Source organism: Camelus ferus, chromosome 13 (assembly GCF_009834535.1).
Source record: "Camelus ferus isolate YT-003-E chromosome 13, BCGSAC_Cfer_1.0, whole genome shotgun sequence".
Taxonomy (NCBI): Eukaryota; Metazoa; Chordata; class Mammalia; order Artiodactyla; family Camelidae; genus Camelus; species Camelus ferus.
This window is the reverse complement of record NC_045708.1, coordinates 17,070,370-17,090,815: the sequence shown is the minus strand read 5'-3', so window position 1 is coordinate 17,090,815 and position 20,446 is coordinate 17,070,370. Positions and strand designations below refer to the sequence as shown.

The 20,446-nt window shown below is 36.4% G+C and overlaps 1 protein-coding gene across 17 annotated transcripts in view; it reads right to left on the bottom strand.

The window, feature by feature from the left end:
• Positions 1 to 20,446, bottom strand: part of SRRM1 (serine and arginine repetitive matrix 1) — a 29,265-nt gene that overhangs the window by 2,296 nt on the left and 6,523 nt on the right. For 4 of the 17 annotated variants that reach the window (XM_032495498.1, XM_032495509.1, XM_014563326.2 and 1 more), the window contains 11 exons: positions 19,033 to 19,236; positions 18,311 to 18,505; positions 17,914 to 18,033; positions 15,838 to 16,112; positions 10,776 to 10,856; positions 10,147 to 10,233; positions 8,609 to 8,753; positions 8,214 to 8,255; positions 4,456 to 4,566; positions 1,757 to 2,224; positions 1,029 to 1,224 (listed from right to left, as the gene is read on the bottom strand). In XM_032495498.1, the coding sequence (XP_032351389.1) occupies positions 1,029 to 1,224; positions 1,757 to 2,224; positions 4,456 to 4,566; positions 8,214 to 8,255; positions 8,609 to 8,753; positions 10,147 to 10,233; positions 10,776 to 10,856; positions 15,838 to 16,112; positions 17,914 to 18,033; positions 18,311 to 18,505; positions 19,033 to 19,236 (1,924 nt within the window). The remainder of the gene's footprint in view (positions 1 to 1,028; positions 1,225 to 1,756; positions 2,225 to 4,455; positions 4,567 to 8,213; positions 8,256 to 8,608; positions 8,754 to 10,146; positions 10,234 to 10,775; positions 10,857 to 15,837; positions 16,113 to 17,913; positions 18,034 to 18,310; positions 18,506 to 19,032; positions 19,237 to 20,446) is intronic. The other 13 variants (XM_032495499.1, XM_032495510.1, XM_032495500.1 and 10 more) reach the window with 12 other exon arrangements.

The following is a 20,446-nucleotide window of genomic DNA, read 5'->3' as shown; positions in this document are numbered from 1 at the left end:
AATAATCCCCAAAGCTGTTATGAAAATTAAATGGGAATATCTGTAAATCACCCACAATACCAGCCTAACATGCAGGCTTTTTAATAGTCAATATTCTAAATACAAGCTTGTGTGAATGTCGTGTCTGTAGAATGCAGGTGGTTTGTTCTTCACTGTATAAATTCAATTCATGGAAAGTGTAGGCATCACTATAACCCAATCTTGTCTTTGATTTTTAAATTTCACATTTCTAAGCAATTGGTTAAAACTTCTCAATCCATAGTTAGTCTGCACAATTCAATCCTATTAAGATGGATATCTAATCACTAATTTCAAACATTATAGGAACCTACCATGATTAATGTCTCACAGAAGGGGGGAAAACAGTTTAAACTTGACAATGTAAAAACAAGAGTTTTATTCTTATTTATGTAGCTAGCCAAAGACAGGACTATATGGGCCAATAAAGCACTTTCCATTCCATCTAATATTTCACAAGTTGCAAGGTTCACTTTTTATTTTAGAAATTATGTATATCCACTATAGGAAAAAGAGCATTAAAATGTAAAGAAGAAAAATTAAGATCACTCATCATTCTCCTTCTGACATATAACCACTGTCAACATTTTGATCTCTTCCTTGTGATGTATCCTTTATAAAAATGGAATCATATTAATAGACATGATCTAAGATTGAAACTTTAATTGATTGTGCGATCACAACTATCCCAAAACCTGTCAAACACTAGAGAAAACAGGAAAAATGCTTTAAGCTATTTTTCCCCTTAGGTAATAGGATCAAGGGTAATTTTTAATTTTTGTAGATTTTCTATACAGTCCAATCTTCACTACCAAGATGATAGAATTTAATAGTGTTAGACATATCACAAATTAGTAGATATCTAGAATATTAAACACAGACTATGATGAAACCACCATCACTTAACTTGTACCTCCTTTTGAAGTCCATCTGAACCACAGAAAATAATGCTCCACTTCCAAGTGACCCACACCCAATTATAAAGGATGTCCAAACCAGGGCAGACGTACCCTTGCCGGCGATGGGCTTGGTGTTGGGCTTTTAGCCTTTTTGACCGGTACCGCTGGTGACCAGTTGGTAGAGGGTGACTGAGACTGGACAGGGGATGGAGGTGCTGGGGCTTTTTTAGCTGCTGGCTCAGGAGATCCTGAGACAGATCGGGAAGATGAGACCCTCCTTACTGATTGAGGGCTTGGTGAGGCAGCTCTAGAAACAGAAGAAAAAAATAAAACATTTAATATCCGAAAATCTCATATTTCTTATGAGAAAACAACCAAATACCACTATACAACCAGATCACACACTTTAAACAGTCTCCTGGAGAGTAGTTCAAGCCCCAGAATCCTCTATCCGTTCTGCTAATGATTCTTCTTGTATGAAATTAATAATGCTTGCTCCTTATATTTAAGACTGCCTTTATCAGTCTTACATAGACATGCAAGAAATAGTCTATGTATATATACTTCAGAACTAGGTTTGGGAGCACATCCCTTGGTTCTTACAGGTATTAATAAACCTGATACTCATAAGAGCCAAGTAAACTTCTATGATACTTAGCTTATGCTATGAACTACCCTGGAAACAGAAAAATATCTATGACTAGTAACTAGAATTGCCTTAAAAATTTGTATTTTACAGCTATTTTCTGTGATTTTGGCGGCGGAGGAGGGGGAAGCTTCCAAACATAAAGAGCTATGCGAGTTAGTGTTCCTAACCGAAAAGCATAAAGTATTTTTACTTTTTTGTCTTTTTGGGTTCCGGAGTCCTGGAGACTCTCCTAATGGGCCTAGAACTTGGAGATGGGGACTGCCTTCTTTGGGGTGATGACGATGCTCCTCTTCGGACAGGTGGAGGACTTGAGGAGGTCTGAGGCGCTCGAGGCCGTGGTGAGGGCGAATGGCGTTTGTTTGGTTGTGGCGACCGGGCCTCCCGGGTAGACCGGCTCGGGGAAGACCCCTTCCTATGCTTTGAAGACAATGAAGGTGAACGTCTCTTGGTGACTGGGGAGCTCCTTTGTTTGGGAGGTGGTGAGTGGGAGACCCGACGCTTTGGTGGTGGAGATGGTGATGCCCTTCGTTTAGGAGGAGGAGGAGGGGGTGAAGCCGTTCTTCTCTTTGGAGGCGGAGAAGGAGAGTATCTCCTCTGTATTGGAGGAGAGTATCTTCTTGGGGAAGGTGAGCGCCGACGAGGGGGAGGTGAAGGAGTCCTAGGAAAAATACATCAGTAAGCTGAAAAGTCTAAGAGACTAAAAACAATAGAATGCAAAGAAACCTACACACTTATGGCACCAGACAAAGAGAATATCTCTAAATGGAAATGCTATGCCTTTATCCTCATTGAAAGTAAAAAATCACTTAGTAAATTCCTGTTTCTCCTAGAATGAATACAAATAGAACATTCTGGTTAATGGAGAAACTTACACTTTCCAGACTAAATTCAAGTCTGCCAAGACACTTAGTACATACAATCCACAAAGAGTCAATTTAATGCTTTTTGAGAAGAGAATCTTGCACTGCTCTAAAGAAACTATGACTCTCCATTACCACCATGTAGTAACTAGATAACTGCATTAGCAAGACTCTACTGACCGTATTCAAACTTGAACTCAGGAAGTCTGTGCTTTAAAGAGCTCTATGTGGTACCCTCTCTAAACTGCTGTTTGGACTCACAGGTACTAGCTTTAAAAGGTATCTCTAACCTTCTGCCACCAAGAGACTTGCATTTTGTCAAAAGACGTTTTCAGTGGAAGTCTACTGGCAGGCAGAATGCACCCCTGTGAAAGTCCAACCTGGCCTTCCTCTTAATGCTTAATTCCTATGTAACTTGCCTCTCAGGAATTAAACCTGAGTATCACATTCAGTTCCAAATGCTTAAATTTTCTCCTGAAATATTCAGACTTTGAGTTCAAAATATTTTCATGCCTAAAATTAGCTTTGCAATAGGCCATACACTCGGCAACACTGTAGAGTGCAGTTCCATTTTGCTCTTGGGCAATTATTTAATAACTCTGAACAGCCATTTCCTCCCCTGAAAAATGTGAATACCATCTACCAAGCAAGATCATCCTGAGGATGAGATGAAGCATATAAAGCTCTTAACCCTTTACCTGGCAGATAAGAGGCATTCAGCAGCGCTAATAGCCACTTGGTAATGTGTTTGAGCAATGCTCTTCAAAATTTTTTCCCCTTTCATTTTGAAATCATTGAGATTTACAGAAGAGCTATAAAAATAGTGGAGACTTGCCACTTAGTATCTCATTAACAGAAAATTCATTAAAACTATCAAATTAACCTTAGTGCTACCTTGGTGTTAACTATAATACTAATAACCACCCCGGTTTTCCACTAATGTCCTTTTTCTGTTTCAGGTTCCAAAACCCAGCATCCTGTGTTGCATTTAGTTGTGCATCCTTAGTTTCTGCCAGTGTATAACTGTTCCTCAGTCTCTCTCATGATTAACATTTTACGAAGAGTACTGGCAAGTTACTTTGTAGAATGACTTAATTATCCACAGGTTACCAACTGTGGATCAAAAATATCTGAAGAGGAAAAAAATTCAGAAAGTTCCAAAAAGTAAAACTTGAATTTGCCACACACTAATAACTATAAAGCATATACACTGTATTTAAACCTATTTTACAAAGTATTCACATTGTATGAGGTATCATATAAAGAACCTAGAAACTGGGGAGAGGGGGGGTCTGTAACCAAAATCCCTTGGATAGAAGGGTGACTGTATTTCCTAATAATTAGACTGAGGTTCTATATAACTGGGGAGGATACTATAGAGATATCCAGGAATTACATGATGCCAATATGTATTACTGGGAATGTTGACTTTGATTCCTTGTTAAGAATACCCCATTGTAAAGTTAGTAATTTCCCCTCTGTAATCACTCATGATTTTGCCTTTTAACTTATTTAACATTTTTTTGATATGTGGTTCACATACCATAAAATTCATCCATTTGCAGTGTACATTTCAAACATTTTAGTTTACAGTTGACCTTTGAACACAGGTTTGAACTGCGTGGGTCCACTTCTACGTGGATTTTTTTTTATACATAGTGTAATAGTACACAATCCACTGTTGGTTGAATCCACAGATATGGAGGGTCAACTGTAAAGTTATACTTGGGTTTACACTGCTCAGAGGGTCCATACCCCTACCCGCCCCTACATTGTTCAAGGGTCAACTGTATTCACAACTGCGCAACCATCATCATTCCCCATTCCCATTCCACCCTGGCACATCTAATCTAACTTTCTACCTCTATAGATGTGGGTGCTCTGGACTCTTCGTATAAGTGGAATTGTACAGTATGTGGATGGCATTTTGTGAACAGTGGAGCAATGCCACTGGAATAAGATATTTCAATCACAAAGACTCAAAGCTGCTCTCACCAGCTCCCAATAATTAGCACACATGAGAAGGTACCTTCGTCGCGGTGGTGGTGTGGGCGACCTGCGGCGTCGAGGAGGAGGAGCAGGAGAAGGAGAACGCCGCCTTCTGGCGGGTGGCGGGGAGGGGCTTCTCCTCCGTCTACCACTAAACCAAAGAAGAATTACAGTTGATTCCAATTCAGCAGCGTTTATAATTAAGTGGCTGAAATGATTTAGTTTCAATCATTGTTAACTCAAAGCGCAGCAACTGTTACCCTATATCTCAATGCAACGTTTTTCAAACTACAGTGTATTTAAGACCCTGATGAGGACCAAGATTTGGGGGGGGGGGAGAAGAGAAAAAGAAAAGAAAAAGAATGTTTCCTTGTGGTGGTAAGGGTAAATTTTGTGATATTTTTGTTTCTAAATATGCTGTCTAGGTCATGACATAAAACATTCTTAACATGATGCAGGGTGAAAAAAAGTTTGAAAACACTGCCTTAGAGTGTTGCTTAACTGGAATGCACATCAGACACAGCTGGGGAGCTCATGTGACCTTTGTTTACCAGGTCTGGGCTACAGTTTAGCCAGTATATATTAAAAAGGTTCTCCAGGTAATTTTGATTGCTTGTTAGGAACAACTGCTTTAAAGCCAGAAAAATTCAAAGTTCTAATGTAGAAATTTAAAATTTTAATAGTCACCAGTGATTTAAGACCCCAAATCTGGGTGTCACTGCTCAAAGTTCTTGACTTTTTTGGGGGGGGGGAGGAGGGGAATATATCCTTATAGTTTAAGAGTTGCATAGTACTAACTAAAAACACTATCCAAGGACAAAGGACCAAACCTGTGTGAGCACTAAAGCCATCACTGGGAGCAATGTGGTTAAAATATAGATAAGAATCACAGAACTTAATTCTGAGCTCTGTTACACACTTAACCAACATGAAAAGCACACCTGGAAAAATACAATTCTATCAACTGGACTAACATAGTAGTCTCCTAGTGGATAAAGTAAATTCAAGCCAGTTTGCCACCTACTGGCTAAGTCTGTGTATACAAGTAGTCAAATAATGTACAACTGACTCTTAAAACAATGTGGGGGCTTAGGGGCATTGAACTTGTGCAGCTGAAAATCTGTATATAACTTTACATTTGACCCTCTGTATCTGGACTCCACATTTCCAGATTCAACTAAACAAGGATCGTGTAGTATGTATTTAATGAAAGAAAAATAAGAAATCTGTGTGTAAGTGGACATGCACAGTTCAAATACATATTGTTCAAGGGTCAACTGTAATTAGTTCTGAATTTCTTGCCCAGTACAGGATTGATGCTTCCTGTGAATCTGGAAATATATTCTAAAGTTTACTAGTCTTGGTTCCTCATTAAAATCAAGGAGAATTTTATTAACAGAACAATGAAAATTGTGAAACTCAGTATGAAATTTAATTTTCAATTTAAATATGCTTATTATGCCTTGTGGGGACCAGGACTTCACTTTGAACAGATTTAAAATATAAACCACAAGAGGCAATATATCAAGACAGATAATTTGACACACATTGTAAAATGACTATAACTCAATAAAAAAAAGTTAAAAAAAAAAAGACAGATAAGCTTCAGACAAAATGTAGACATCAAGCTATTAATTAAAAAAAATAAAAGGAAAGGCCACCTTACTAGCAGGGTTAATCTGACAATTATGGGACCTAGAGAAACAGTATGGACTACAGCATTGTTTCAACAGGCAATGAAGATTTCAAATGAGTAAAGACATTTGGGTTTTGACTCAAAAAGAAGAAAAACAAAGGTTTACACTTACAAACTTTGAGGATGTGATACAAAGAACACCCAATGTATTTTCAGTAAGTATAACAGCATAAGAGGCTATTATTATTATGTGGCTTCTCTAAAAATACTCTCATTAAAAAAATGGACTCAAATCTATTATGATATACACTAATGACATTTATTCTGTGTCTCAGTTTCATTTGTAAATGACTTATCATAAGTAACTAAAAGGCCCCTTTCAGTGATGACCTTCAATGTCCTGTGCTTCCATATGAGAAAATAACCAAACAGAATAAATAAAACCATAACCTGACTAGCATAACTTACAGAACTACAAGAAAATTTTGATAATCACTTAAAACTGGAATCTCTATTATCTGAAGGCTACAGTTTCTTGAGCTGATAAGGCACACATTTCAGAGGTTAAAAAAAAAAAAAGGAAAAGAGAGAAAACAGAAAGGAAAAGAAAAGAAAAAAAAAAAGAAGCAAGCTAGACATTTTATAGTTACTCTGAATACAAATGCCAACCCAAGCCTTTAACTGTGTGTAGAAACTGCTGAGTAGAGAAGTCTCCCCCACCCAAGTTGTGAGAACCAGTTTCAGTAAGCCTCAGAAAATGAAGGAGCCCTCAGTCCTCAAGTATGTAGGAACAGACAAGTCTTAGCAGAATGAGAAGCTTGCTATCTCTGCAGTGACCTCTTCAGAGCAACCTCACTTCATTAGCCATGCTGGTAACAAAGACAAGAAGTTACAGATACAACTACCTTTTTATACTAAGTATGACAAACAACCTTTTATCTATTAAGGAAGAAGTGTTCCATACCCAAAGACAAGTATTTAGAAGCACAGTAGATGTTGTGTTTTTCAATCTTTAAACATTATATATGAAATATTCAAAGCCAGGCTGTATTGCTTCTTAAAAATACAGTAAATAATGAAATGTGATTCCAAGCAATTCTTTCTCCAACTCTTAATTCCTAGATACCTGATGGCAACCTCTAAAGTCACTAACCACAATGGGGGGGAGCTTTATCACTAAGATTTTGTAAAGCGATTTTTTAGTTGCTGTACTAATAGTTTTACAGAAGCCAGGGATAATTATAGTCGGGAACAGAATACCTTTGCATTTAAATTTTTAAAAGGTTTTTTATTTCTTTTTGTCAAGTTAGTTACTTCCACAGCACAAACACACTGTTTTTCTCCATCACATAAAGGTCGCTGACCGGTTCCAAAGAACCTTTCCAAGAAAACACTCTCATTAGTGAGACTACCTAAAACAACACAGATTTAAAAACTGAGCTATAAGGAGGACAATGTGAAAGTTTCAGGAAGGATAAATGCTTAGAAACTTGGTGGCAGCTAAGACCCCAAAAAGCAGAGGACTAGCAAAAAACAGTATAATGTTATGGTGAAATGGTTGGTATAATGTCAATGGCACAGATCTAAGATCTGGCTTTGTCACTTTGTAACCCTAAGAAACTCACTTCACTACCTCTGGGCCTTCTCCTCATTTATGATATGCCTGAAATTAGAGATTTCTATGTACCATCTCACTCTAAAATGTTATGGCTTTATGGTTACAAGGATACTGCTGATCAAAAAGGATTCATAAGATATGCAAAATACCTTTCTACTATAGGAAACACTGAACAGAGTCAAAGCCCTAGAGTCATTTGAAATCTTTAAAAAGTCTCTCCCAAGTTCTTCTTGCTTTCCCTAAAGCCACCACAAAGTCCCTCCCCACTAAATCTAAGGAACCATTATTAAACTATCTCTTGGAAAATATCCAGATACCATAACTACACAAAATCTAAATTCAAAGGATGCTCTAAAATGAACACTGTGTACACTTTCATCATTAATTCAATGTGTAAAGAAATACAATCAAACCAAAACAACTGAGGAACTTCACAGCCATACCCACTGTATACCCAGAAATGGGATAAGGTTACCTAGACAGTAAATTAAGTCACTAAAACTTTTGACATGTAACCCTAATTTAAAAATAGTGGCTAACCAACCTTTTATTCATTGGCGATTGCCATCGCTTTCCCATCTGCATCCTGAGAGCAGTGGAGAAAAACAAATGTCAAGAATTCCATTCATCAAATTAATTACTTTAATGGAGTTAAGTATCACTAATGGAGATTTTTTTTTTTAGATGTTCAAAGATGGTCAGGAGTGAATGCTATGATTTAACTGGTCTATTCTAGTCATGCACCCATATGACAAGCTGGTACAAAAAAAAGTTCACATTAAATAGTGAAGAAAGAAAACCAAATACCCCAAAATCTGACCATCTCCTACAGTGAGTCCCTGAAATGAAGGAGTTAACCAAATTCTAAAGTAAGCTCACAGCCCATTCCTTACGTTATGAAGTTCTATCACAACCACAGAACACCAATAAAGACATTACCGAGGGGAAGTCTCTTTCTGGCGTTTTCGAGGTGATGGAGAGGCACTCCGGGAAGGGGAATGTCTCCGCCGCCTGCCTACCTCACCATTCTTCACATGGGACCTTTTGGGTCGCTCATCTTCTGAGGAAGAGGAGGAGCCAGAATCTATAATTACACAGTAAACAAAAACTTACATTAGGTCTGTGCTTAAAAGAGTCTGTGCTCTGAATCTTGGAAGATGGAGTGTCCATATTAGCAAATCAAGTCCACTAATGTAAGCAAGCACATATACAAGTCATCAGCTCTGAACAAAGGCAATATCAATATATGTCCAATGACTTGAAAGCCAAGTATACATAAATATACATTATATAATTAAGCTATACAAATCATCTGCACTGCACAATCCATCAAGTCATAAGTGTCCCTTAAGAATCTAGTGACTTTCAAAACAAAGAAAAATAATCTTGTGACTTTCCAAATAACTAGGTAAAGCTTAAAAAGCATCTCAAGCAATTACTTAATTCTTGTTACTCTACGCACCTTTTAAGGCTACTGAAAGTCTTATTAGGGTCTGAATAATTTACTTCCATATTTGTATCATTTATCAAACAAAATGTACATGACATTTCCTATAGTCCTGGAAGCAACCCAAGACTGCAAAGAGAAAAACTTCAATTGTTTGCACACAGTCTCCTTAACTTAAAATATTAAGTCCCAAGTATAAAAAAAAATCTAAAACTTTTATGCATTTTCAAACATTTCCACAATTAATGTCACCTTAAAAAAAAAAAGAGTTGAAAAAGCTGCATAGCTTTTAATAGACTTAATGCCACTGTGGGATGCTTTGGTTTCCATTTTATAAATGAAAAGCAAAGGCAGTGCCTAGATTCAGTCACAAGTACCAACTGAGCTAATAAAATCGGAACACTTGGTTTAAAAATCAGTTTCTGTGCACATAATTTTTAATTCAGAAATTAAATTTAATTCCACTTCTATTAGTTTACAGATATACTTGCATAAGTACACATACACACAAAGTAGAAACAACCTAAAATATCCAAATAGGCGAGTGGCTCAACAGATTATAGTACAGTGTTACAATAAAAAGTGCTGCAGTAGTAAACAAATGAGGCAGATCCTGAAGAACTAGCAGGTTGTATTAGTTAGAAAGACAGGCAATATAATCTGCAGCTTGAGCCTCTATGGATTTTGTTTTGTTTTTTAAACCACAGATACTTATATACACACAGAAAATTTCTGAATAAAACCTCTGGGGAGTAAGATGTGGGGCAGTGGAGAAACATACTTTTCCAATTTTTACTCCTGTTTTGTCTTACTGTTGTACTTTAAAGATCGATTACTTCTATAGCAATTTAAAAGGAAAATTAAGTTTTAAGAAAGTACTTAAAAGCAAAACCCCAAAACTAACACTTCCCTTCCTCTAACATATTTCTACGAAGGAACAAAAATAATTCTAAGTACACTCACTGATATTTATACCTTAAGTATTTTTATTAGGATATGCAGATAGGAAAAATGTAACCAGTGTCCATACCAGAGGAAGACTGCTGGTTCTGTCGTCTGTACTGGCGTCTCTGCTGCACAGAATCTGCCGCAGCCATTTTGCCACCTTTATCTTCTTCTGAAAGATGGATGCATTTAGAAAGTGCTTCTTTAGTTACGCGTACAGAAAATGTAACATACTTGAATTGGGAGATGGCCTCCTAAACCTGTCTGGTTAGGTAAAGCAATACAGCTACTATGGTTTTTTTGGTTTCTGTTTTTGTTTTAAATAAAGGAGCTTAAAATGCCAATTTAAATGCTAATTCAGACTATCTTCACCAAATGTAATAAAAATAAACTTATTTAGCCATCTGCGACAGTTCAGGCTGGTGCCAAGCACTTTGTAAGCACAATTTCATTTAATCACCAAAGACCTAAAGGATGGTACTGTTATCTGCATTTCAGGGATGAAAAAAGAAAAAAATAAGGCTCAGAAAAATTAATTAAAACAAAGACCAGTTAAGGATTGGAGCTGCAGATTCTAACAGGTTGGTCTGACTTCAAAGTCCTAGCCATATTCTATAATTAATCTTTAACCAGAAGGGAATGACCAAATGTGCAGCAAATCTAATTCAGCTTAAAAAAACAAAACAACAAATAAAAAACACACAAAAAACTTACCTGATTCAGATAACTCTACTTTTCTAGGCTTGGGTGCTGGTGAAGGGGACTCTCTTTTCTCAGTACCTTTATGTTTTGTCACTAAAACGAGTAAGAGGGAAAAAAAAAAAAAACATTTACGTATATAAAAGAAAGCTACACAACATATATTCTTTTTTTATTTTCCCAGCACCAAAGAACTCATTTTTATTCAATGTGTTACTAAAGACCTTTAGTCAAAAAGACCAAAGCCCATGTCATCATCAGACCCCCCTTGGATTCTTCTTTCTTTGCTTCCACTTTCTTCTCCTCAGCTGGGGCAGCAGTGGCAGAGGGGACAGGTCCACCAGCCCCTGCGATGCAGATGAGGCTCCTGATGTTGACACTGGCCAGAGCCTTTGCAAACAAGCCTGGCCAGCAAAGTTCAACAAGATATATTCTTAATAGTACAAAAAGAAGTGACACTATTCTCATAAATAACTTATCGACAATTAAAAAGTTCCTTGTTATATAAGACCTTGTTGTCATTTCCTCTTCGAAGTGGAAGCAAGGATTTGTAAATGTTTGGTGAACAGCCTCAGGAAGTTCTATAACGATTTTTTAATTTTCAAATCTTGAGATTCTCCTGAGAAACAACAGTTAAGAGAAATCGGGAGCTGCTGTTCCTGTGTAGAACAATCTTTATGCTATGTGTAACACCCAGCTCATTAAAGTAAACCTCTGCATGCTCCCCTACAACCTAAAACACACACAACTCAATTACAGAGACTTCATCAACATAAAAGCTTTTAAGCACCCACTAGAGGTAGGTTTAGAAAATATAGATGATAAATGATTAAGACATAAAATCTGATGAAACTTTCACAACTTTTCTAATATCTGGTTGAGAAAAGGAACAAATTAGTCACCCAAGAGATTAAAGCCTCTTTATGTAGAGCATAACCTTCCCAATACATAAGGGACTTAAAACTACCTGTGAAAAAGTAGACGTTCACAATGGCAAAAATATCAAATATTTAGGCTGGAGGATTCTCTCCAAAGCTTTATTAAAAAAAAAAAGAAAAGAAACCCCAACCAAAGTCACATAGATAATTTAAGTGAACTAGGATTTGAATCCAAGACTCTATTTCTATGGCATAGGATTTAATTTCTAACAATTACTGTCTATTTACACTATTCATCCATTTCTTCAATTAAAATCAAAAGTATATACAGATATAATCATTAATCTTACCCTAGATTAACCTGAAACATCATTTGATAACATCCCTCTAATAACTAAACTTGAAGACAAGTTATGTTCTTACGATATGATCCCCTCAGGATCCTTACACTTGTTTTAATTAAAGCAATGACCATGGAATGTTTAGCCTAGAATTTAGATACATTTCCTTTGACACACACTTGTGTCCAGAATTCTGTAAAGGCTTATTTTAAATGGCAGTAATTTAGCAATCTAATCATCTCTGCTGAAGTAATCCAACAGATAAATTTACCAGTATACTTTAAAAATTAACAGCATTTTATTAATAATTCTACATAATAAGCCTTTAGGACAAATTACTGGATTGAGTAAAGAATCCAGTGGTCTTAATTAGTTATCATGAAATATAGCAGCAAGATTGAGTTTAAAACTTGTATTTTAACAAATTCAAAGAAATGAAATAGAAATTCCTTTGAATTTTTAAAGATTTGAAGCTGTTTTTTGGGTCGATATTCTCATTTTTAAGTGTCTAATGTTCAATTCTTGAAGATACTATAGACATCCAGTTATCTATAAACCCACACGTCCAAGAACCACCTTAGAGAACTGGGAGTGTGTTTGGAAGAATGTATTTCCAAACACTCGAGAATGTGTTTGGAAGCTGGTTGTTTGGATGTTAGAATGCATTTTCCCTTAAACATTAAAAATATGGTTATATTTGCTATATAGTTGGCAAATGCCTACTTAGTAAATAATACAACTGAACTATAACATTACATCCCCACTCTTCCACAGAAACACCTATTTGGAGTTTTCTCCAGATTTAATCTCTCAACAATGCCTTTGCTAAAATAGTCTTTAATTGTTGTTTATATAACCATATGATTAGGTAAGTATCATTATAAACCAACTCTGGTTTAATAGATTGAATCACAGCACCAGTAACATAAATGTTTCCTCAATGTTTGCATGTCTACATACGATTTTAAACAGTTTTTTTAAAAAAGATTTTTATGTCAATGTTTTATTTTTAGTATTCAAAGGGCAGAATCATTCCAGCATGAAGAAATCTCCCAAGTCAACTGGAAAACCAGAATTTTAAAATTTACCTCAATAGTCCTATTAATCATTAATCTTGCAGACTTGCTTAAAAGATCACTTGTAAAGATAAGTCACTTTATGACTAGAATTAGTAAAATAATCATTGTCTATAGAGCACAATTTATACAACTACATTGATCTAAACTCAAAATTATTACCATCACCATAGGTATAGATCCTCTGTAAACACACTTCATTAAATATTCCACTGATCTCAAAGCATTCTTTACGTACTAAGATAATGCCAATTCAACTATGACATGCCATCGATTATAAAACGCTTCCTGAAGATCCTTTCAAGATGAGAACATTTACTGTACTCCTAATAATTTACCTCTAAATTCTCTGAAATACTTTTCCTGTCTCCCTCCCACTCCATATGCCCACTATCAACAGCAGTATCTTAAAGCCCTAACTGGTGACAACATGAAATACAAAAGTAAAATTTATCACATTTCAATGGTATCACTGCTCTTATTAGCAATAGAGACTACAAAAAAGGAATTTCTGAAATCATACTACCAGATACAGAAGCTAAAGGATTTTACCCTGCTTTCTATCACCCTCCTCTAGCAATCAAGACAGGCATTTGGGGGCAGGAAAGCTGGGCTAAGTCTACATTTTTCAACTGGGAATGAGAACCCAAATTCTAGTCTTGGCTGGTTGACCTTGACCAAATCACTTAACCTGAGAACCTGTTTCTTGATGACAATCTGAAGTCTTTCCAAGCTCTGAAATTTCATCACAGAGGCTAGGATCATTTTACTATAAAAAGCTATTTCCAAGTAGTTAGAATCAATACTCAGCTTCAGTGAATAAAAGGTAGCCTCTCAGTACACTGCCCACAGTCTATCTCTTCGGTTGGGTTTTGTTTGAACACGGAAGATCTGTCCCATAATTCACAGGAATGTAACTAATCTTTTGTCTTTCACTGTGACTTCTCTCCTATGTACATATCCACTATGACTTGTTTCCAAAAAGGCAGCAGCCCAGTCCCCTTGAAAATATATCAAAAACAAAAGGCTGGCACCTGTGGAGACTCTTACAAAGGTAACAAGTAATACTTAATAATCAACCTATTAAACAAGGATTCAGTTTTGTGCAGTACTTTTATTACCCTTTGGCAATATGATGTAAATAGAAAAACCATAATTTGATATGTTTTTGCAATGTAACAGGTGAGAACATTCATAATATTTTTTTTTTACTAGAGAACTTTCTGACTCCAGACAAAGAAAAGAAATACTTAGAAGTGCATAAACTTCACAGTAAAGAAAAAATTGGTCAGGACAAGAGGCATCAGATTTGGACAAAGTGACTATTAACTATTTTGAACAAAAATATGAGACACGGTATTACGAAAATAAGCAATCCTAAGTCACCCCCTCCCATACTTAAGCCTGAATCTGAAGATCTAAAAAGGTTTCTCTGTATTTATCCAGCTGCCTAAGTCTGCAGGGCCAATGCAACAAAAATGGCCACATAAAATTTAATGTTATCAGCAAATTAATCCGTTAAAATTCAGAAAACCTATACATTACTCTTTACAAATTACCATTATCCCCACTCTTCCTTTCACTCTGATAGCTTGTCTATACCTCACAGTAATAGAGTTCATTCAAAAAAGCAAAATTTGCCTTTCTGATATTACCACATTGCAGGATTCTGGGGAAAGAGGTGGGGGTGGGGTGAACATAAAGAAAGAAGCAGGGTGCTGATTAGAAATACTGCTCTGTCGGGGGAGGGTATAGTTTAGTGGTAGTGTGTCTGTTTAGTATGCACAAGGTCCTGGGTTCAATTCCCAGTACCTCCTATAAACAAACAAACAAACAAATCTAATTACTCCCCTTTAAAGAAAAAAAATACTGCTCTCAACTTCATAAAAACATATAGTCAAGATTTTGCCCATCCCCATTTTCTTCATTTATAACCTGAAAATTTTAATACGATCAGAGCAACCCCAGAATATAACCCACATATTGCTCCTTAAATCCCAATTACTGTTAATAGTCCTTTTAAGATCTCCCCCTCCCCTACTACTTACCCATCATCAGGCTGTGTTTATCATTCCAACCCTAAGCACTGGAGGCCCAATTCAAATGCATACCATAGTTTTTCTCCATGGGTATTTAATGCTAAAGAAATAAACCCCATGGATCGCAACCTTCACTCAAACTAACTAAACATTCTACTTGCCTGGCAAGATCACAGATCATAAATTCCTCAGAAATCAATCTGCAGAATAAAACAAGGACAACACTCAGAAGAACTCTGCCTAGAGCCTAAATTGAAAAAACAAATCACCCTTTAGGAGGACACTATGTCCCTCCCTAGGGAGTACAATGTGGCCAAGAAAGAATTAAAACAGAATATGAAGTCCTTAAATAAGATATCAAACAAAAAAAATCTTCAGGGTTAAAAAAAAAAAAGTTAACTGGTCTCATAGTAACAAAATGATCCCTTACCATGACAACAGACCTTGTTAAATTACCCCAACTCAAACAGCCCACGGTGTACATTTCTCCACCCACTCAATGCCAGAGGGCACTGCTAAAAACAAAACACTTTTACATGTAAACTCCATTTCAACAAACCGTGAAGGTAAAGCAGGAAAGAAAAGGTGAACCTCTAAGCGTATTTACCAAAAACCCCATGGCATACAAGTATTATCCAGTTACTTCACACTTTGAAGAACAGGGAATTGCAACAACTGACAAGGTATTTTGTAGCCAAATGAAGAAAGAAGGAATATACAGTTTTTATGAATTTGATTTTTACCTTTACCTGAAGTTCTCCCTGGAGAAACAGAAACACGACTTTTCCTTGTACGGTTAGACTGCTGGGGTGTTGGGGAATGACGAGTTTTTGGCGGTGGAGTTGCTGGAGGTGATGGCCTATGCCTTCGCCTCGGAGGACTTGCTGAAGGAGATAACCTACGAGTTTTTCGAGGGGGGCTGGATGTCCTCTTTGGAGGCTTCTTTGGCGGTGACCGGGAACGAGATGAAGATGAAGACGAGCTACTCCCAGACAAGGATGCTGATGAACGTCGCCTTCTGTGAAATAAAGTATTCATACTCATTAACTGCATACTTACAGATAATGACCTTACAGGCATGTACAGTTTATACAAAAATACAGCTATTTTTATCCAACTTTTGAGTTTATGTAGCTAAGCATATAAGTGATCTTTTTTTAAATAAAAAATGGGAAACAAAACCAAAACCTAGAACAGGAAACAGCTAGCTCTGAGACCAACTATAAATAACTTATTCTGATAACTGCTTCTGTTTGTCTTTCCAGTTATAAAATAAGTTGAGTGCTGTAATACAATACTAAACCAGTCTCTTCCTTCCTCAGGAATGAGTGTTTTGGAGTTTGCATACAAAATTTGACCAGCGAAGTATTCTCCATTTAGTAAAACAACGTCAAGCAACCTCTGGGCTGCATTTAAAAAAAAGATGTGCAAGATTAGGAATTCATTTAGCTACATAAACTTAGAAGCAGGGGCCTCTCGAATTCTGCGGCAAAATTTTTGTGGTAAGTTCTGTTGCAATTATGTGTACCTGCAGAATTCACCTTTGGCGGAAGAATTCCTGAGAACCTGAAAAAAAGAAACCCTACCTTAAGTGTGAGATAAAAACTGGCTGAAAGGGAATCTTACACAATCTGCAAATTATTTTGACTGCTAAATGGCTCAGCAAGCAATTAAAACATGCTGTTTGCAAAACTCCAATATAAGAAATAGCTGTTTCCATTAATATCGTACTAGAAAGCACCAGTATTACTTCTTTCCTAAGGAGAAAAGATCAGTTTTGGAAAAAGTGTGATGCCTAAACAGACATTTACATCTTTAGTCACTTATCGGTAGTACCATTATTTCTACAATTTTTAGTACTTCTTATAAAAAAATGATTCAATATATCCTGACAACCCCTCCCCAAAGAAAAGTATTACTTTCAAAAAAAAAAAAAAAGGGACTCTGAAAAACCTCAGAATGCAGTAACAACAACAAAAATTATGGAACTTATTTTTCCCCTTTTATTTCTAAGTTGACTCAGTGCCCTGAAAAAAACCTTACAGACTCAAATACAAAATATTCTGTCCTTAATGTAATCTGAAGAGCAATCATCAGTTCCTTCCAAACACAGGTGAAATGCATCATCAAGAAGGTACAAAACTCTACTACCAATGAACCATGCTTCTACTTTGGGGAGATGTAGCAACAATCTTTTTAAGTGATTGGATGATCCAAACATTTTACCTTATACTAATTTAAAAGTAATTTTAAAAAAGAACACCTTTATGCCTAGTCTCTTCAAATATAGACACCAAACTGCTAATAATGGTTATATCTATGGAGTGGGATTGTGGGTAATTTTCAATTCACATTGTTTGAATTGTTTATAGTAAGTACTCATTAGTTCTTTAATATGAAAAAATATTCTAAAAGGTATGATGCAAATAGATTACTTCATTACTGGTAAAGCAGTTTACTGACTCTCAGTCATCTATATTCAAAAGCTAGGTGGTAACTGAAAGCCAAGGAGGGAAGGTGGCCAATTCCTCTACTTGACAGGATTTCTTGGTATGGTCCAAAAGGGTAAAGTTAACAAGAATCACCAATAAGATGGTGATTTCTTATTTTTTATTTTCTAACACTGGAATAGCATTTATTATTGCACAAATAACAGTGTTACACCTCAAATGAGGTGGCTCTTTACATTATCTACCATTACTTGTGAGTTTTTATCCAGGAGGACACTAATTCAAAGATTAGCCTGAAGCAAACACATGGTGCACTTTCATACACCTGACACTTCCAAATTAAAAAAAAAAAAAAAGAAAACCTCTCACCGTCTCACTGGAGATCTACTCCTTCTATGCCTTGGTGGAGGAGGCATTCGTCTTGGCGGAGTTCTTCTTCGAGGAGATGGCCGCCTTCTTGGGCTTGGCCTCCTTCTAGGTGAATACGATCTGAGAACAGAATTAGAAGCTGAATACATCATGAGGAAGGAATGAATTCCTTGACACAGTTTTTTCAACGGCCACATTAAGAAATGGATTTCAAGGGATACAACTTTCTGTTTGTGTAGAGATTTTTATGGTAGAGAGAAAGTGTCCTCAAATTCTCTCTGGAAGTCCAAAGTACATTTGTACTGTTTTCTACTGCTTTTAAGTAATTTACCTAATCCTTCCAAGGAAAGTAGCACATAAAATTAGGATCTACGCAGATATTAAAGAAACTACTCACCTTGATCGGGATCTATGACGCCGTCTAGGTCGAGTATGAGAAGGAGAACGAGAACGTGTCCGGGATCTTGACTTGGAACGTGACCGAGATCTTGGCCTGGTCTTCTCCTTTTCCTTTTCCTTTTTGGAATTTTTCTCCGGAGAAGGTTCTTTAGGCTCTGGTACAGGTTCAGGCTTGGGAACTTTCAGGATGTCACTGTGGGAAAAATAAAAAGCTTATTTTGTCTCCTCTTCTACTGAGATTCCTAAGTCATAGTACAATGAAATAATAAAAGTTATTTCTCTCTTTCAAGTTTTCAAAATCCATGAAGACTTCTAAAAAGTACATGTAAACTCCATTTCAACAAACGCCAAGAATATAAAGCAGGAAAAATGTGAGCCTCTAAGTATATTTTGTGTATCAATGAAAAACCAGTGAACAACTAACAATAACAAAATACAATTTTGAAGTGCAAAGCTGTCCACAGTATTGCGGAAAAGAGCAAGTTACAGTATACAAAAAACCTGAAACACGACAACCAGCAGATAGCAGTGGTCACCTTTGGGGCATATACTTACAATTTCCTATACAATTTGATTTTTTTCCCAACAATCTAATTTTATAATTTAAAAAATATCTAAAAGGAAAACAATCAAGTAAGTTAGTTTTTAACTCAGATGTATCGTATTTACGTTTAACAGCCTAAAACCGTGATATTTATAAGTGAATTTTCGTGTACTTGCCTAGTAGAAGTGGCCTCTTGTACTGATGGTTCTTTTACTTTCACTGATGGTTCTGGGAGCTCTGGAGTTTTTTCCTTTTTCTCTGGAGCAGGGGATGGACTCCGGCTCTTGGTTCTGTGACGGGGAGATCGAGAATGACTGCGCTTTCTCTCTCTCCTGACAGGGGAAGATCGTCTTCTAGGGGAAGGAGATCTGGATTTGCGTCTAGGATGAAAGCAATTTTTTTCAGGCTTTTTTGAATAATGTGGATTGGGGAAGAGGGTCAAAAGGATAAGTGAGATTAATCTTTTTAATTACACCATTGCTGTTTATATCTGAGTTCTCTACAGAAATAAGATATCCTATCAGATCTACTTAAGAAAAGGGCCAAGAGAAAAACAGAAAAACAAGCAAATGAAGGATAGTAACATTCTCCAGTATACCAGTTATAACAGAGGATTGCTTGACCGAAGACTCTAGACTTGGGTTCTTAAATCATTCCCAGAGATGAGGAGACCAAAGATTAACTTTTCAGAGGAAAAAGATGCTTAAAAGGGAGGAAAACACCAGAATAATAAATCAAATCCAACAAAACAGAGTTTGGATTAGACAGATTCCACCAGAGTTCATCAGGTAGTGTCTACGTATTCCAGAAAAATAACTAGTAAAGAAATATCCTCTTCAGAAGAGAAAAAAAATGTATCAAACTTGCATAAGATAGCTTTTTTGGAACAGAAGCCTGTTTTCCATCTCAATAGTAGTTTCCCTAACTCAAAGTAAAACAGTAGACCTGGTGAATCAATAGTTGAGTAGTAACCACGATGATTCGTGCCTAACTCCAGAAATACTGCTTCCCTGCCAAGCAGCTTTTAATGTCAAATATATAAATGAAGGGGATAGAGAAATTACCTCTTCTCTTTACTAGTTCTAGAAAATTTATGAAGAAATTAGCAGAACCCTAAAAATGAAAAGCCTAATGGAATTCTCACCATTCACCACAAATATAGTAGAAGCTGAATCATGGATTTAAAAATGGGAAACAGAGGGGCAGGGGTGTGTGGGGAGTATGGCTCAGTGGTATAGCACGAGCTTAGTATACATGAGGTCCTGGGTTCAATCCCCAGTACCTCCCTTTAAAAATAAATAAACAAACCTAATTATCTCCCCCTCAAAAAACAAAAAAAGAAAACATACATTAAAAAAAAATGGAACATAACTATAGTCTCAATGGTAAGAAAGCAAATAATCTCTTTTGGGCTCAGTACAATCATCTAAGAAAAACAACAGGGAATTAGGTAAGTATAATATGAAGGGTTACAGATTTCTAAGAAAAAAGGGGGAAAAAATTGGAGCACATTAAATGCTGTATTTAAACTAAAGCAATACGAAAGATAAGTCTAGATTTTGATTTAGGAATTAAGGGTTGACTAATTCA